General features: G+C 37.0%; 1 protein-coding gene across 2 annotated transcripts; it reads left to right on the plus strand.

Annotated features, from left to right (window-relative positions):
* Window positions 1-5,890: 5,890 nt before the first annotated feature.
* LOC137707838 (uncharacterized) lies at window positions 5,891-18,820 on the plus strand. 2 transcript variants are annotated; one of them, XM_068446765.1, is made up of 22 exons: window positions 5,891-6,121; window positions 6,860-7,244; window positions 7,357-7,473; window positions 7,580-7,659; window positions 7,978-8,124; window positions 8,217-8,365; window positions 8,456-8,586; window positions 8,702-8,824; window positions 8,956-9,029; window positions 9,429-10,013; window positions 10,140-10,251; window positions 10,460-10,597; window positions 11,059-11,379; window positions 11,652-11,895; window positions 12,024-13,294; window positions 13,714-14,116; window positions 14,209-15,122; window positions 15,210-15,275; window positions 15,356-15,481; window positions 16,150-16,394; window positions 16,540-17,762; window positions 18,308-18,820. In XM_068446765.1, the coding sequence occupies exons 1-21, from the start codon at window positions 5,991-5,993 to the stop codon at window positions 17,735-17,737; spliced, it is 6,960 nt and encodes a 2,319-aa protein (XP_068302866.1). In that variant the 5' UTR covers window positions 5,891-5,990; the 3' UTR covers window positions 17,738-17,762; window positions 18,308-18,820. The 2 variants fall into 2 exon arrangements, with proteins under 2 accessions (XP_068302866.1, XP_068302867.1); XM_068446766.1 differs by lacking the exon at window positions 18,308-18,820 and adding an exon at window positions 17,946-18,215.
* Window positions 18,821-19,749: the final 929 nt, after the last annotated feature.

Here is a 19,749-nt window from a genome sequence, read left to right on the forward strand (position 1 = left end):
CACCGCAACCCTACGCGCCCAACAACTGAGACGGTAGAAAGATAAGGAGGGAAACCATGATTTAGTGCCCAACATTCAATTGAATTGTTGTTCTATGATATGTTTTGGCTTACGAGTGTTTTCAATTCGGATTTTGAAAAATTTTAATAAATCACCTTTTGTTTGATGCATGACATAATTTGGTTAGGATTTATATTGACACGTCATTAGCTCTATTAAATTATTACTCTCCTAATCATTTAAACCTAGTACTTGGGACATGGGCCTCAACCTTAAAACCTGAACTCAAATTTGGAATTGGTTGTGATGTTAAGGTTCAGGTTTCAAAACCCACGGTTCAAGTTTGGAATGAGAACTCGGAGGGTTTAGAGGGTCGTGTTCATATTAGTATCTCTTGTCTGCATTTAGGTTTTGTTTGGTAGCTCGTATAACATATTCGATAGGATTAATAATAAAAATCTACTTGTTTGGTGCATTTTTGTACTAAATTACAGGCTGACTAATAATCTGGATCCATTTATTTTATGCAGTCTACACCTGCTAACTAATAAACCTTTAAGGGGGCGTTTGTTTGCCCTCACTAACTCGGACTGGACTGGACTAGCTATTAGTCCAATACTGTGTTTGTTCCATGCTGGGACTAACATTAATGAGACTAAAGGGGACTAGCATGGACAAAACCCTTCACTAAGAGGTCTTAGTGAGACCCCCCAATAACCATGGGACTAGCTAAGACTATCCTCTATTTCTCGTCCTTGTCATGCTCAACGACCACTCTCGACAGACTCCTCGTCATCGCCGGTCACCTAGATCAATCATTAACTTTCCGACTCTCTTTCAGATCCATTTCACAACCAACTTTCATATAAAATATACCAAATTGAAGCTGGGAGTGACAAGATTACGATTTTACTTGAATCGAGGCCAAAATGTGGCCGGAAAATGGCCTGGAAGTCTCGGCCTGTTTGGGCTTCTTCAAATCCATGACAAATTCGAGCATGCAAAGCTAAGATCTCAGTCCAGGGATGGTGATGAATTTTTTGGCGGTGCTAACTTCATCCAATTTAATGAGGGTTGGCCAAAAAACACATCGGGAAACCTGCAACTCGTCGGGAAAATTGGAGCCGTGAGGTTCCGTTCGAACAACGCATAGCTAGAGAGGGAGGGAGGACAGAGAAATAGAGACTGGAATCAATAAGGAGTTTGACCAGGAATGAGAAAGAGACATGAATTGATAGGTCTGAGAGGAAAAAAAGAGGGAGAGGGTGGGACGATGAGAGAAGAGGAAAAGAGTGGGACGGAAATGGTAGGAAAAGATGGAGAAAAAGATAAGATCATAATAAAATATTAATAATTTATATATTAAATAAAATAATATTAGAATTTGTTATTATCCAGCTTCTTAGTCCAATACTGCACCAAACGCTTCACTAAGTTAGTCCAGTTTAGTCTAGTCTAAGCCAGTCCAGCTTAATCCTTGAAGCTAATCCAGTCCGAGATAGTCCGGCGCAACAAACGCCCCCTAAAGGGATTGGGAAATTGATTATTTCCGGATCCCTTCTTTCTAATCCACCAAATAAGGAATCTGTATCGTTGAAATTTGATTCAACGATTACAAATATGGGTCAACTTTAAAAGTTATAATAACTTCAGCCGTTGGATCAATTTTTAATAGCACGAATTCTCTAATTTAGTGGTTTAGAAGAAAAGTATCAGAAGAGGCTTCGTCTCTATCCTCGTTCTTCTTACTCCAGACCGACCAGCAAGGCCATAATTGGGTAATAAAAAAGGCCAAGGCCGCATAGCCAGCTCGACAAGCTTCCCTCATGGAATCCACATTCGATTCTAACCACCGCGTCGGTTCTGGCCATGAAAACCCAGAACCCGGCCACGACCGGCATCCACTGCTTCGCAAGGATGTGTTGTAAAACCAGAAAATAGATTAAGTGTTTTCTGTAGAATGAGTGAAAGGGATGCGATAATAATTCTGCAATCGTTTCCAATACCCAATTTTGGAATCCTTCCAATTCTGCAACCCTTCCAAGATCAGCGCCTCTCTCTACAATCCTTCCAAGATCCAAGGTCTATGCGGGGACTGGAGGCGAAGTCAGTTCGTGCTTGGATGATGGGTATTTTGGATTGAACAAATTTTTGTTGTGGTGATTATGGTTGGTATTGGGTAGCTCATGGGTTTTGTGATTTGTCTTGGGTTTTGTTCGTGCTCGGAAGTTGGATGAAAATTAAGCAAATTGAAGCTGGAAGTATTGTTTTGTTGGTTTTGGTTCTTTTTCATTAATCATCATTTTTTTTCCCTTATTATTTTGATTTTCTCTTATCCCGTATAGTATCAAATACAGTATAAACTAATACGATCATTAATCTGATATTGCACCAAGCGCGGACTGAAATAATCAATACAATTCATAATTATTTATCTTATCCGACTGAAATAATCAGTACAATCTGAGCTGCCAAACGAGACCTTAAGGGGTTCAAGTGATCAAGTATAAGATGTCTACGATTTGAATTCGAAGCCGCATGTCTAGACTTGTGATCTTGGTAACAATCCGACTTATTTATGTGAATTACCTATTATTACACTACTAGCGTAAACTACCTATTATTATACTACCAACGTGATGTATCTTGTTCATTCTCGTTGCATACATGATGCAGTACCTCTTTATTTTGAGATCTCTTTTGCTACTAAAGCAAAGTATAAATAAAACTTTCTAAATCCCGTCCATAAACATTGTGTTTCTTTCAATACGGTAACAAAATTACAAAGAAAACTTGGAGGGCAACCACCGACAAAGGTATAAAACGACCAAAACACAACTAACGTACGAGACGAAACATCAACATAGCATGTCAAGAGATCAAAATCTAAATAGGAATGCCTCGAACCCGCCAAACTTCTGCCTCGAAATTAGCCTTGATGAAAATATACTCCTCGAGATTAGCTTGATGAAAACATATTGGACAAATAACCCTTGGTTTATTAGGCCATATCCACAAATTTAACATAATCCATTTCAAAGTGTGCAAAGTCCTTATCGAGCAAGAGGGCTATTTCGTAACCAGCAAGAGGCTGTATATTAGTTGGCATTGAAAGGGTGACTACTTGAGTACTTCTAGCCCATCGAGTTACATTTAGCCTTCTGGAAAGTACTTTTGTAAATAAAAATATAAATTATTAGTATATAAGTACGTATTGCTAGGTATGGGACAAATATAGACAAGACCGCACATTAAGGAAAATACACTTTAGCCCTTCCATACGGGAGGTGACCACACCTTTTATAGGGAAAATATTTAAAAATTACACTACATTTAAATGAAAAAATTTAAAATTACTAAGGAATTTTAAAATGACGGAATTTTATTTTTTAGAATTTGTGAATTTTCTTGTTTGGTTAATCTAAAAGAACAATGAAATTGAAAACGAAATTTGTTATTTTTAAGCTTTCAACTATAGAAATTAGGAAATGACACATATTTACATAGAATTTAAACTTGGGCATTGAAGGTCCCAAATTCCAAGTTTTTTTTTTCCATGCGGAAATTTGAAATTTCTATGTTTATGAAACCAAACAAGAGAATTGATGCGTGTTAATTTATAAATTCTGACTTTTATCTAAATTTTAAGTTTATTTTTCTCATTCAAACATAATGTTACTCTCTCGTGTAAAGAGTTATTCCTTTTGGCACCTAAATCATATTACAGATGTAAAAAATTATTCGTTTTGTAATTTTAACTAATGTGATTTGCGATTAAAAAGAGGACTCCTACGAAAACCAAAAGACAACATAAATCCAGACTTTCTGGGTGAGATTCCGATGTCCAAACCCATCACCCACGTTATGAGATACTTGCATGGATGATTTGGGACCGTCCAAAACGACACAAGTGGACAAAGTATGAGAGTTGAAAGCCAATGGAGTTTTCAAAGCTACGAACGTAATGCTATCATCCAAAAGTTTACACTTGTTTAACGTGACAATGTGACCTCGTTCTACTGACTACCATTCCTTCGTTTGGCTTGAAAAACGAGCTTGTTAAAAGACGGTGGTGCAACTTCTAATCTTCTATATTTCATTCAGAGGGATTGATTGGATTAGGACTAAAATTGATTATTTGACGCTAGCCTTGATTTTGTACTTTAGCTGATAATTTCAATCGAATAAGATAAATAATTATCGAATAGTATTTATTAAATTAATCAGATATTTAATGTAATATCAGACTAATGATTGAATTATTTATGTTTTTACTATTGTCCATATCTAGAAACCCACACACTTTTCGAATCCCATCTTCAAAATAAAAAGCTAATAAAAAAGCCTCAAAATCAGAACAAAACCTAATTAAAAAAAAAAAAAATTGCCCAGATAAAATCTTTCCTAATTTTCAAATTCCATCATCGATTTCCAGGCAAGGTTCTAAAATCCAGTTGAAAAAAACCCAGACCCAGATCACAAAAAACAGCAGGAAAAAGATAACCCAAATTGCACTTAATTTCAAACACCCAAATGACTAAATTTCTCAAATATCACCAACTCATGATTAAAAACTGAAACCCCATACAATACTGAAAACCCCAAATTGAATTCAAATGTTGTGAGACGAGAGAGAAGCTCTCTTTGTGCTGTGGTCGGTGCGAGACAGCGAGACGGTTGGTGCAATTGGTCTTTCTCTCTTTATGGGCGTCTCCAATTATCAGACGGAGAGCAAAGGTGGCGGGGAGAATAGAGACGGCGAGAGAAGGAGACATGGAGAATGGCGAGGGCAAGAGAGAGAGCTGAGTTTGCGCAAGACAGAGGAAAGAGAATCCGACTAAATAATACATGTGTTTTGGACGGTTTTACTAAGCATGTCTATACAACATAAAATATGTACGCTGGTTAAATTAATTCGGTGCTTATTTAATACGAGGACATTAAACGACCGGGTTAGTATTATTAGTCTTATCTGGTCTCTTTGACAAACTATCAAACGAGGCTTAAACTTAGCTTGATCTGAAAGGTTAATTAACAATTAAACAAGCTCTTATATGGGCTTATTTTAGGTCATTAAAAATAAGAGGCCTAGTTAGATCTAACCCAACCAAAGCTAATTTCTACAACTAGTCCAATTTAAGTCAATTTTATGTATCAACAAGTGTGCTCTTAACGAGTCGATTTTTCCCACAATTGTACACAAGCATGCCAATTTCTTGTTTGGCCATGTTTTTCAAGTAAAATTCCAATTTCATTGGATTAGTGATACACATTTCCAATGAGTAGAAGGATGTTGATGTTCAAGGGCTTATCTCACGCAGATTCAGAAAGACGAGCCAACAAGTCAACGGTCCACTACTATTAATGGATATTGTCACCCAATGTATATCTTACTGCTTACACGACACACATGTGTAAGAGTTTTATAAAAAAATGTGTTGCCTAACTTGTATCTAATAACTTTTGTTGTGCTTTTAACCAAAGCACTCTCAACAACGAAAAAAAAAAATTCATAAACAAAAGTGATTTGAAAATCAAGGGAAAATTAATGAAAATGATTTGAAAATTTTGAGTTTTAACGATAAAGAAAAAATAAAGAGTAAAATGAATAGTAACAAGATTGAATTTTTAAGATAAAAATGTGATTTTTCGTTAAAATTCTTTTAGAATCAAACATTCTTGGACGTACCCCTAAAGTCCAGTAGTTGATCAGCCCACGAAGCCCAATTACCCCAAAGGGGAGATGGCGGTAAAATGAGTCCGGACATCGAACTTGCCCTTTCCAAGTTTTAATCACATTTAAATGACCCGTATACCCCTCCCCGGCGTCCAAATTCCAATCCCTATTTATTCTCCTTTTTCCCTCTCTCTCCCTCTCTCTCTCTCTCTCTCTACCATCTGAGTTTCTCAGACTCGTGCTCTCCCTCCATGGTCTCTCTCTCTACAGAAAACCCTAGTTAATTGTAATTCAAGAAATTCGAACAGGATCAATGGAGAAGAAACTATCCTCGAGAAGAGAGCTGTTGGACCGCTGGAGAGTCATTGAGGAGGAAGCGGACGAAGACGACGATCGCATTGACCCCTCCAAACGGCACCGTCTCCACCACAACAAAGAACAATGGTGCCCCCCCTCTCTCACTTAGAATTTAGTTTAGTTCCGTTTATCATTGTTTTCGAAAAGCGTAATCTTTTGAAATGGGAAACAGTTATCATTATTGATTTTATTTACATTCTAGCTGGTTTTTGTTAGTAATCTTGTTTGGGTTTGGTGGTATAAGTAAATTGAAGAAGTTGAGTTAGGAGCGGAAATGTTGACTTCGATTAGCGGCGTAGGAAATGGAAGCATGTGGGAGATGGAAAGTGTGATTTTTAGTGAGTGGAGGTAAGAAATGGAAGAAATAGAGAACTTTAGTTTATTAGTATTACACTAAGACTACAAGCATCGACATTGTTGTTTAACCGATTGTGATCCTTAGCGGAGTTGTAAGAAACAAACTACATTATTAGGATGTTTGTTTCTGTCTATGGTTCACATTAACTTCTTCATGGATTTGTCTGATCGAGGAACTCTTACGTGGAGAAGCTGTTTTTCAGTTCAACCTTCTTTCTTAACTGTTACCCCTTTAAAGTAAATAAATTTTAAACATAGACTTATTTACGAGATATTTTGAGCTACCGATTCATCTCTCACTTTCTTTCTCTTTGCTGCGCAAGATTGAATTCAAGAACCACGTGAACCTGAGAATGCGAGCATGCATGCTTCAAGTTTATTTGATGGTTTGCTATTCGTAATGAGTTGACAGGCTTTATATGTATTTGTTTATTTTTAACATTTAGGATTTATTTGGCATTGTTTCAGGTTTGCAGATGCATTTAGTTTCTTGATCTGTTTGCCAAAAGAAAATCATATTTGGTGTGGGTCGTGGGACTTAATGGGGCCTCTTCTGGAGACATTTTATAACTACTTCAAAGATGACAATGCTGATTCTCCTCTTAGACAACTATGGAGGAGAATCTCTGAGGAAATGCGGCAGTGCATCCAGTGCATTTCCCAGCACTATCAAGCCCAAGAGATGTATATCATGGATTATGAGACAAGTTCTATTGGTCCCCTCTTGGATGTTTTGCGAAGTCTCGATGAGGAAAGAGTGACACAGCACTTGATAGAGATAAATACTAAATTAGCCCGAAAAGAATATGATGCTGCCCGTGATAATGCAGAAGTCATTAGTGTCATGTATGAGGTATGTCAGTGTTCTCTTATGGACTTATTTTGTATGATACGGTTAGCATAGTATAACTTAATCAGAATGGAATTGACATTGATTTGATTGTTTTTTGTTAATTGGTTCACAGGTTCTAATGTTCCCTGTATTATTGGATGATGAGTCCTTATTCACTGAGTTTGAAAGATTCATTGAAGCAGTTGACAGCATGCATGAACTGGCTCTGGCTGGACAGCAACAGTTTCCGGTATTTTGTTGATAGATTTATTTCTAGATGTTCGTTAATTAGCTTTCATTTTACTTAAATAAGCGTAATTCTTCTTTCCTTATAGAGTGAATCTGTTTTCTGTTAGGGTGTTTATGCATTATTTTTCTTCAAGAGAAGAGTGCGCTCTGTTGGTCATCGTCTAGCTGGTTCTATGGGAAAACTGAGGTACTGTTTCTTGAGTTTCAATATTCATCATTCAGATGATTATATCAACAAGTCAGTTTTGTTTTTGGGTTCTTTGCACTATGGTGGATAAAGGAGGAGGTGGCAGGTGTTTAAACATTCTACGTTGTAATGTTTGAATGTGTAAGTGGTTGCTGCCTCCCAAGTTCCCAACCCACCCCCAAATCACACTTTTGGTTGGCACTGTCATTGGTATGCAGTACTAGACTATGTACATTTTGGAAATGCTTTATGTTTCAACTTTAATTGTAATTCTTTCTTTTGCATTTTGTTTTCATTTTTTATTCTCTTCATGCATAGGAGAGCAACAGATTTGGAACCCTTGCAGCCTATACTTAAGAAATTCATCGGCTTCTTGGAGACTGAAGTGTTACCGTCAACTTTGAAAACTTCAAGGCCCAGAGTGCAGTTGGAGCGTACATCCATATGGGTTGGAATAAAATCTCTGTAGGAACATCTGGATAAACCTGTTTATTACTGACCATTATTTTTCTTTTTCCATTTTTCTTGCTAATGATTCTTTTGTGTGTTTTATTAAGGCTTGGGTTTTTGGAACCTCCAGCTTTTGAAGAAGGGATATTAGAGCGCTATCCTATTTTTCTTGATATTGTACTCAACCATATTAGTGGCGATTCATCGGAATTCTCTCATGCAGTTTCTTGCTTGAGAATACTCTTTGAAATGCTTGGTACATACCTATTTTATATTTTCAATTAAATGTTGGGATTCTGTTTACAATGCTCAGAGTTTTTTCTTTATCATTGTGGCTTGGCTTAAGGTTGTAAGCTTTGGTTGAGATCAACACTGTCTCCAAGTGTGATGCGGAATACTCTGATAGGGCAGTGTTTTCATACTCGAAGTGAGAAAAGCCATAAGGATATTTTTGATCTTCTTCAGCCTTTTCTGCAGGCATGTCCAAGATATTCCACAACTTTTAGTGACAGTTATGTAGTCTATTTTTTACATGCTAGTAGGAGTGATTCTGACTTTACTCATCTGATAAGTGCAAGTCCAATTTATTCAGTCTCTTGAAGCTTTGCAAGATGGAGAACATGAAAAACAGCGCAGGCATTTTCTCTATTTTCTCCTCATTCAGGTGCCTGCGAGCAGTAACTTCAGTGGCTTAACGAGGCAAAAGGCTTGTCAGGTTCTTATTTCTTTCTGGAGATTGTTTCTCTTTTACAGGCTTTCTCTAGTGTATCCTGTCATTGCTACAATAAGACACTTCTATTTTTTCTGGATTGTGCTTACTTTATTTATTGCAAAATTGTATTTCAGATAGCACTCCTTATTATACATCGAGGCTACACGATGAACCCGCCTTGTCCTCCTTCTGAATGCGCACATATGTGGTATGCAATTTATCTGTCATGGATTTGACATTCTGTGGAGGCCTTTCTTGATTATGAATAAATTAATAGACAAAACAAATGACAAAACCATTTATGCTTTCACTTTTCAGTTTCAAATGTGTATTTTCTGTCTTTCGTTTTTGCCAACATATTATTCAAAATTATTGGAGGGAAAGGAGGAGACTTTAAAATGAATCTATGTTTCTCCTGGGTTGAGTGTTGCAAGGAATTATAGTTTCATCATCATATTCCCTTCCTAATGGCTTATAAAGCGAATGTAAAAGAATGGTTAGCGATTTCTGCATATGGGTGGTAAATCACGTATTTGTTTTTGTTTGTGTTGGTCAATGGTTCTACACAATATTGCTGTTGCCTCATTAATCTGTTTGTATTTGTCAGGGGCCCTTCTCTTGTGTCATCGTTAAAGGATTCTTCACTTCACAATTCTCTAAGGCAACCTGCCTTTGATCTGATACAAACTATCATGGTGTCTGATGCTGCTGTGTTAGTAAGCACAGTGCTAAATACCCACCTAAACCTTTGTTCTGAAAGAAGCATGTCTTATGAGTTGAATGATGAAGATGATGATGGGCTTCCATTTGCTGAGAATACAAAAGAGCAGGATAATAGCTCATGGAGTGAATTTAGCATACAAAGTAAAATTGCATCCCGGGAATTTAGAGAGTGGATGTGCATTCCAATGTTATGGATTGATGTCCTTGCTGACATCAATCCATCAGTTCTTCCTATATCATTTTCCAAGGCTGTTTTGTGGGCACGATCTCGTTTTCCTATGGTAGAACCAGTGACCGGTGCAGAAACGGCCCTTCCAGTCAGAACCTGGCTTTCATCATCTTCTGCAGAAATATCTTCAACCTTTGGGTGGAAGGTTCCTACTGGTTCTGACGATGGTGGAGATGTAGTGTCAAAGAATGCAATAAAAGCCTCGACAATGCCTCTTCCTCTAATACGAACATTCAACAGGTTTTTTTTCATTAAATGCTGTTATATTTTTGTTGGTTTCTGTGCTGTAGCTTTGATGTTGTGCGTACTTTGTTCCTGGTTGATTTGGTCCTAATAATAACATGGTGGTGTGTAACTGTGTTACAGGTTAACAACACATTTTCTGGTTCATGTGGGGCAGGGGGAACTTCGTAAGCATTGGACGTGGGAGCCAAGGATGGGTGAAAGCTTGTTCCTCTCACTTATAGATCCCAATGATGTAAATACTTGATTTGAACAATTATTTGAACCTTTAGGCCAGAAGAAAAAAAAAAAAGTTTGTAACTCAGATGCCACTTCATTTTATCTCGTAATGTTATCATTCAATCATACTTACAAAAATGTTTACATCTTGTTGAAATTTCGATGTTTACACTTGTATGGTATCTTTATTCATTTTGTATGACACAAATTTATATGTGATGCAGGATGTAAGGAAATTTGGCAAGTCAATCCTGGAACAGGTTTCCAATACACAGGGTCTTGCTTGTAGTTTGACATTCCTATGTTCTTATAGGTCTTCATTGTCTGCTGTCTTTTTGGGCTTGAGACATGCTGTGAAACTGGTAATACTTTTGTTTCATTGAATTTCCTGAAAGTTGAAACTACTGATGTATAGTACCAGCATGTAGTTTACCTATCTGTGTTTCATGTAGTATATAACTAAGTACATCTGTACATGCTCAATTTATTTGAGCTCTAAAAGTTTGTTCAAGTCTCTCTCTCTCTCTCTCTCTCTCTCTCTCTCTGAGCCGTAGTGTATTAAATGGACACCTTTTTAGTGGGTAAAAGAGTCTAAATGTTGTGATCCATGTTGGGATAAACATTCATGTTTCCTCTAATTGGAATGTGAAGGCATATGGTTCCTTTTACTTACGTCAGGAAACCAGTCACAGATAGACCCTATGTTTAATGGGTAGAAGATAAGTTCTGAAACTCTGGTTATGATGTCGTCTTACGGTGATAGATTTTCCTATTTTCCTTACTGTAATTCTCTTTTTGAACTACAGTTCATTCCAATTTTCAGGTCCAACTGGATATTGTTTTATTAAAGTTTCAGACTCTGCATCATTTTTTCTTTGTTCTGCGGAGACTACTTATTGATGGGGATTCACGTGCTGCGGATATTCCAGAATCTGACCACTTAAATATGGCAAAATTCTCTTCCCAAGGTGGATTTCTCAGGCAGCCAGTCTTTGATTCATCCCCTCCCAACAATGGGCATTCACCAAATGTTGACCTAAATTTACTGAAAAGATTTTATAACTTGATATCGGAAACTGCATGGCCTTCCATCTGCAGGTGCTTATTGGAAGGAAAAGCATTTATTGATAACAGTATTAATCAGGTAGTGTTTCTAATTGTAAATAATAATGTACTTTGGTAATCTCATATTGAAGACAACTTATTTGTATTTACTTATGGGTAGTAGTAGCATTTGTTTCCCTTTGGGTAGGTGGTGGGGTAACGTATCAAATGAAGTTAAGTATGTATATTTGTGTTTGTCTGATACTAAAGAAAAGAAGGAAAATTGAACATCAGTTTCTTTGGCTTGGTTCGATTAAGCTGGAATCTTCTTATATTTTTATTAAATTTTTTATTTTATTTTATTTTTTTCAGATGACTTGTGTACGCATACTTGAGATCCTCCCATGTGTATTTGAAAGAATATACTCTGGCGTACGGGAAAACACATGTGACTTCTCATGGCTACATGATTTTATGGATTGGGGAAAGTCATCACTTAAAACTGTGGTTGTATACTGGCAACGAACAATCACATCCTTGTTGAAGCTGCTGAAAGGGTCATATAACAGTGCTATTGCATCGACAATCAGCACCATTGAAAATCTCATGTCATGTGGTGAGCTTTCCATACTGAAATAGATTGATGCAAACCATCTTGCAATACTCCATTTCTTCTGTTGAAGCAGTGACCATTTTTCAGTACTGAAAGTAACATTTTCTTTATGTTTTTTTGCCTTCTACTAGATTGCGTTTCCATGGATGAATTGATGGAACAAGTGTCACGCCTTTCTGTTTCTCTATCTAAGGAAGCCTCTTCTAGTATTGGAAAGACCGACCTCTGTTCAAATGCCTTGTTTCCTGAAGGCTTATCTTTTGAGAAGTATTCAACTCCTTATGTGCAACCCTTGTCCATCAAGGATCCAGATGTCCAAATCTTGCACTCACCATCGGTGGATAATAGAAAGCATAGAGATGACATGATTGTCCTTTCTGATGAGGAAACTAAAGCTGTTTCACCAGATGAAGTAATTTTGTCTGATACTAAGGTGAGTCGGTGTATGGCGGATGACAAGACAATTGCTCCTAATGATGACAAAAGCACTTTGTATACCGAATCTGTGAAGAAGGTTTCTGGTGTTTATACATCCAAGTTTTATTTGAAGGCCTTTGAGAAAAGAGATGCTACAGATAGTGCTCACTTGGCTGTTCAGAAACGGGAGATTGATAGATCTATAGGAAAACTGCCATCTGTTTCCTCCCTGAAATCAAAAGATGAAGATAATAGCAGGAAAGCATTAACATCTGATAGCAATATAGCTGATTCTGAAAAATTCCAGAATAGAACTAGTACTAGTAACTCATATGATAGTACGGTTAGTTCCAAAAAGTTGAATCAAGCTCCCAACGCTTCATTGAAAGAGATAGTAAGTGATGCCAAAGACAATTCCTTGGAGTCTTCTCTCAATTCGGCCAAGCATCAGCAGTCACCTTTGGAAAAAATTAGCATTGCTGCTCCTAAACGACAACTCATTCAGCTTAAATCACCTTTGCAGAACAGGCCTGGCCATTTACAAAGGCTGGAAGCTCGAGTGAAAAGGTTCAAGCCGCCAAAGCTTGATGACTGGTATAGACCTATCTTAGAATTAGATTACTTTTCACTGGTGGGGGTAGCATCTGGAAGTGAAAATGATAACCAAAAACGTGCAAAATTAAAGGAGGTTCCTGTGCAGTTCCAATCACCTGAACAGTATGTTGAAATTTTTTGTCCATTGGTTTTGGAGGAGTTTAAAGCACAGTTACATAGTTCTTTTATAGAAATGTCTTCATGGGAAGAGATATATTTTGGAACTTTATCAGTGCTTTCAGTTGAAAGAATTGATGATTTTCATCATGTTCGCTTTGCTCACGATGACAATGATTCTACAATGTCAAGCAACTTTTCAGAAAATGACCTAGTATTACTAACAAAAGAGCCCCCCCAAAAATCTTCTCATGATGTTCATGTGCTTGGGAAGGTACTCTTTCATATTATTCATGCAGCTAGTTAGTATTTTATTTGTTGTGATTTACCTGTCTTTGTCTCCAGTTGACTCAGAACTTTGATAAGTGATGATCAGGATGTTGTGTACTTTGTTGATGAAAATTGACATCTTGCTAAAATTAGTAAGAACGAAAAAGATTAGCGAAACCTGACTTCTAAATTTTAATCATGGTTGCACAGAAGTATTATTAAACTTTTGTTCTGCACATTCTTATAAGGGTGCTATTAGGCTAGATTCATGTCCATACCATTGAATTTTTTGTTTATATTTCTATTGTAGAAGATGAACTGTGTAAGCAAGTTTAGGCTGCATGTATATGCACTTTATTATATCATTCACGAGACCAGGTTTCTTTTAAGTTCTTTTATGCTAAAATAATGTGTGCTTCTCAGGTGGAGAGGCGTGAGTGGGACAATAAAAGAAGGTTAAGTATACTACTCATCAGGTTTTATCTGTTGAATGGTACGTCACGTTTACATCAAGCCAGAAGGAACCTCCTTGAACGCAGTAAATGGCATGCAAGTCGTATTATGAACATTACACCTCAACTTCGTGAATTTCAGGCATTATCATCACTAAAGGATATCCCTTTACTTCCAGTTATTTTGAAGCCTGCGAATGATTCTTATGATTCTAGTGAAAGCAAGGAAGTAGATCTGAGCAAACTGTCTCAACCATTGCAGCGTATACTGAAGTCATCCTTTAATGACAGTCAACTTCAAGCTATTAGTGTTGCCACTGGAACACCTAGGCGGAGGAAAGATTTTGAATTATCCCTTATTCAGGGTCCTCCAGGTTTGTGGTTTACCTGGTTAACTTTCAGATCTGAAATATTGCTTGAGTTATCATTTACTAATTGGGTTTAATTCCATATATCATATATGTAGGTACTGGTAAGACAAGAACAATTGTGGCCATTGTCAGCACTTTGCTTGCTTCCCCTACCCATAGGACAGATCCTGACGAAAAAATTCATGATCTCAGTTTGAAGCAAATTTCAGTTCCCAAGATTAACCAGGCTGCTGCTGTTGCAAGGGCGTGGCAGGATGCAGCCTTGGCCAGACAAATAAACGAGGATGCCCAAAGGAATATGAACGCTGTAGAAAGTTGCTTGAGAGGAAGGGTGCTCATCTGTGCCCAGTCTAATGCTGCTGTTGATGAATTAGTGTCAAGGATTTCTAGCCAAGGGCTGTATGGAAGTGATGGAAAGATGTATAAGCCATATCTTGTGCGGGTTGGGAATGCAAAAACAGTTCATCCAAATTCGCTACCATTCTTCATTGATACACTTGTTGATCAACGGTTGGTGGATGAGAAGATGAAATTGACAGACACAAAGAATGATTCGAGTGTCGATTCTTCAACTACACTGCGCTCTAATCTTGAAAAGTTAGTCGATCGAATTAGATTCTATGAAGCCAAACGTGCTAACTTAAATGATCGGGATCCTGACCTTAAAAAGTCTTCAGTAGATGATAATTATAAGGGGGATGATGGGAAGGACATGTCTGATGCAGAAATATCTTTCAAGTTAAGAAAACTTTATGAGCAAAAGAAGCAAATTTATAAGGATCTTAGTATTGTTCAGCAGCAGGAGAAGAAAACTAATGAAGAAATCAGAGGACTTAAATATAAATTGCGGAAGTCTATACTAAGAGAAGCTGCAATAGTGGTAACTACATTAAGTGGCTGCGGGGGAGATCTTTATGGAGTGTGCTCTGAATCTATGTCAAGTCATAAGTTTGGCAGTCCACCTGAACATACTCTTTTTGATGCTGTTGTTATTGATGAAGCTGCTCAAGTAAAGTTTGTCAAGTTCTTAAGAATTTTATCAGTGGTTGTGTATTGTTTCTTTCCTGCCTTCTAACATTGGTCTTTGTTACAACAGGCTCTGGAACCTGCTACTCTGATTCCTCTTCAGCTTTTAAAGTCTAGGGGTACCCAATGTATCATGGTAATAATGCTTAACTTGATCACGTGTCAATATTGTTTTGTGTTGTTTGGAAGTGCTGACATTTGAAATTAATGTTAAAGGTTGGCGATCCAAAGCAGCTTCCTGCAACTGTTCTTTCAAATGTTGCCAGTAAATTTCTTTATGAGTGTAGCATGTTTGAACGTTTACAAAGGGCTGGACACCGTGTTATCATGCTGACCAAACAGGTAGATTATACAGATTATAGTATAAATCTGATGGAGTTTGTGCATCTATTTGTAATTTCTCTCACTTTTGTTGGCATTGATTGTGTTTGAGGAATGGGGAACCATTTCCTTTCAAATGAACATAATAGATCTTTATTTTTCCATCATTGGTTTATTGTTATACTTCTGGACACTGGCTGTGCATCAAAAAGCATGAACATTAATATTTGTAATTTGCCCGTACACTTCTAGTCGGTTGTGATGTGTGTGGTCTTTGACAACTGATCCTAGTCTTTCTTGAACGTTCATATTATTGGAATTTTTTGTAATTTCCAATTTTATTTACTTGTGTCATCTTTGCAAATATTGGTTGCTTGATTGAAAAATTAAGTGGACATCCGTCTTACTGCAGAGAATGACACCCATGCCTTCTATCAAAGTAATTTTCTCAGTGTTACATAATCCCCGACTATAATAATATCTCGTTTATATTTAAACTTTTTCATTTTACATGATCCCGCATTATTGTTTGTAAACTTTATACTCACTCACTACCACCACTGCCTGCTGCTTCTGTTGCTACATGTTATTTTACTCTTGCTGCCGCTGTTTCTGGATGAGGTGGGGTATGAATATCTTTATTGTTTAAAATGCTAAGATATTTTCTTAGACGTTACTATTGTTTGCAGTATAGGATGCACCCAGAAATATGTCTGTTTCCTTCTTTGCATTTTTATGAGAAGAAGTTGCTGAATGGCGATCATATGTCCAGCAAATCAGCATTATTTCACGAGACTGAAGGTCTTGGACCTTATGTATTTTATGATGTTATTGATGGCCGGGAGCATCGTGGTAAGAATGCCAGTGGGCTGTCCCTTTATAATGAACATGAAGCTGATGCTGCAGTTGAATTACTCAAGTTTTTCAAAAAGAGGTACCAAGTTCTTTTTTTTTTTTTTTTTTTTTTTCTCAAAATCGGTGGTTCAAATTTATATTTGATGTTGCCTAGGTACCCAGTCTTCATTCAAGATTAGTTATTGATTTTTGGTTGATGCTCATATAGTGGATATGTTGCTTAGGTACCCTTCTGAATTTGTTGGTGGAAGAATTGGCATCATAACTCCATATAAGAGTCAGCTCTCGCTGTTGCGTTCTCGTTTTTCTAGTGCCTTTGGATCTTCTACCATGGATGATATGGAACTTAATACTGTTGATGGCTTCCAAGGTCGGGAGGTTGATATACTGATACTTTCCACTGTTAGAGCGGCAGAGCCAAGCTCTGCTGCACCTGGAAGCAATTCTAGCAGTATCGGATTTGTTGCTGATGTAAGACGGATGAATGTTGCCTTGACCAGAGCCAAGTTCTCACTTTGGATTTTGGGTAATGCAAGGACTTTGCAGACAAACCAAAACTGGGCTGCTCTTGTGAAAGACGCTCAAAAGAGAAATTTGGTTAAAACAGCTAAAAAGCCATACAAGGACATGTTCAAAACAGCTTCTGAGCAAAAGTCTGGTAATCGTTCATTGGAGCCACAACATGTTCAAAAGGTTAAAGATGCAAGTCTGCATGCAAGGAAATATGCAAAGGAAGCACATGAAAGAAAAACAAAACACATTGATCATGTTCGGAGTAAAAGAAGACTTGGTGCTAGTGAACCAGATGTTTCAGCAACTAAAGATGATACCAGAATTAAAATAGTGCTGGCCAGAGATGAATATGATTTACCACTGAAGGATGGCTTTTCTACTGTCACTCCAGATGCCCACGGTAAAAATTCCAAGGATGTCAAGTCCACAGAGTCAGAGGAACGTGTTACAGATAGTGAAAGTAGAGATAAAGATAGCAAAAAAAGGAACATTAATTTGGACAATACTCAAACTGGTAAGAGGAAAAACAGATTTGAAAATTCAAAAAGGGATGCAGATAACTCTGAACAAAGAACACATGACGGTGGACCTATGAAATTGCGAGAGTCAAAAAGGGCTAAGAGATCTTTTGATGGTGACAGAAGCCAGAAAAAGCAAGTTTTACCTCCCTCAGATCAAACAAAGGATGCAAGTGATGGAGGTGGAGCTTCAAATCAAGTTGCAACTTCTTTAGATTTAATTGCAAAAAGGAAAAAACAGCGAGAAGCTGTTGATGCTATACTTTGCTCATCTCTGATTCCTTCAAAGAAGTCTGAAAAATCAATAAACCCCGTGCCTGCTAAAAGACCTCAATCGTTTTCCTCAACTGCAAGCGGTGGCATAAAACCACCCAAGTCAAGGAAAGATTGACTGGCCTGTTTTGGTGTTTTGTCAGGTATGATTTCTCTTATAGCATTAGAAAATTGGTGGTTAGCAAATTGCTCTATGAATACATATATTTTATTGGTAGCATTTTAAATCTGGTCATGGTTGTGACCCTTGTTATTTGAAAGCTTCGTAAGCCTGAGGTGGCATTCTCGGTGGAATAACAATTATATTGAAACTGAATTGTCTGCAGGAATAATAATTATGTTGTGAAATTTCATCCTGAAATTTCTCAATGACATGCTCATGTGGCATCTTCTCTCGTTATTTTGGAGTGGAAGGATGGATAGGTTGTGGGTTCGATAATCATTAGCTGCGTGATTGAAGTTACCAATATGACTTAAAAACTCATATTAGGCAATGAACTGTTGGTTATATTTGGTGCGGCATTTCTCTTTCACCCCATACTAAGCATCAGCGTTTGCACTGTATTGAACGTTCGTGTACTAGTCCTTTTAGTTCCAGTAGATATCTATTATTAGAAGTTAAGTAAGTGTTGTGAGACATCGAGATTGTTGAATGTATTTGTAATCAAACTCTTCTATATGTTTGCAGTTTTGCCCAGAATTCTCAATCTGTGAACTTTCTCGCGCAACCCAGAATATACAGCTGACTCCTTGCTTACAACGAGCCTAAGTTTTCCATTCATTTATTTGAGATTTGAAGAACGTCGTAAGCTTTTGCAGACTGCTATAGAGAATGTACAGCTGACTGCTGGCTTACAATATGCAGTATTTGGTTGCATCCCTCTACCGTCACAACGAGCAGGAGAGGAGGTCCGATTTGAAGGTGTTTCATCTGAAAATTTCTGGTATGCCATTGTAAAATAGTCTTTTGATAGGTGTGCCACAATTGGTTTAGCTCGTATCCTTTCCATGGTTTTTGGAAGATCATGTGTATATATCAGTCTGTAAATACTAGTAATTGTGCTCTTCTTTAATTCAGAACTTTTCGTCCCATAAACCTCTTATCGACCAAAGCAATTTCATCAAGGTAGATTGTTATAGTTTATTAAAAGTCTCAGTTGTATTGCCATGGTTGTGCAAAGAAATGAATATACTTGGTTTTTTTGTGTGTATGGTGCCATTGTTTTACGATGACAAATTACCGTTTGACACATCTCTAAAACTTTTGCTTTTGCCATTTTAACGAGTTACATTTGCTTGTGTCAGACTAGATTTGCAGAAAGGAAGGAATGATTTGTTCTATAGTCTCTATCCCTCAATCTTCAAATGCATTTTCACCTAATATTAGGGTAATGTTAGGTAGATTAAATTTGTAGATTAATTGCAAATTAAATGATGTATTACTAATAAGAAATAGGCACGTTAATTATCACTTAATTAATAATGGGTAATGCTAGGTAGGCCAAACCAACTAATGTATCATCAATAAGAAATAAACAAGTTAATCAATACTTAGGTAATAATCTAATAATCAACAATGATATCATTTGGTTTAAAAATTTAGTCTTCCTATCATTACTCATTAATAATCCAATCAACTTCCATGTTATTTAATTTACAAAATTTTATGTACAAATTTAATCTTCTTAACATTACCCATATACTATGCATGCATCTCTACCATAAGATAATCTAGTAACTTATCCTTTTCAATTAATCCTTAATATCTGATGCCAGAAAATAATCTAGTTACTTATTCATTCCAATCCAATCTAATCCTTAATACCAAACGACCATAAGAATTCACCTCTTACATGTTCCAACCCGCACGTGACTCGTGCCCTCGAAATATTAGAACCAAGAATCCCTAGCTCAAACTTATTGGGGGAGGGGATCGGTATAATAACTTGGTGATTTATCGTATTTTGGGATAACTAATTGTACAATCATTGCCTTGGCATTTCATGTATCAACCATGCAACAATATATACTCAATGTGACCGGAATATGTAATGATATATCACGTGTTACTATACAAATGGTGGGATATATGTGTTAAAAAGTTAATAACTTAAAAAATACAATTTCCCA

This window comes from Pyrus communis, chromosome 11 (assembly GCF_963583255.1).
Source record: "Pyrus communis chromosome 11, drPyrComm1.1, whole genome shotgun sequence".
Taxonomy (NCBI): Eukaryota; Viridiplantae; Streptophyta; class Magnoliopsida; order Rosales; family Rosaceae; genus Pyrus; species Pyrus communis.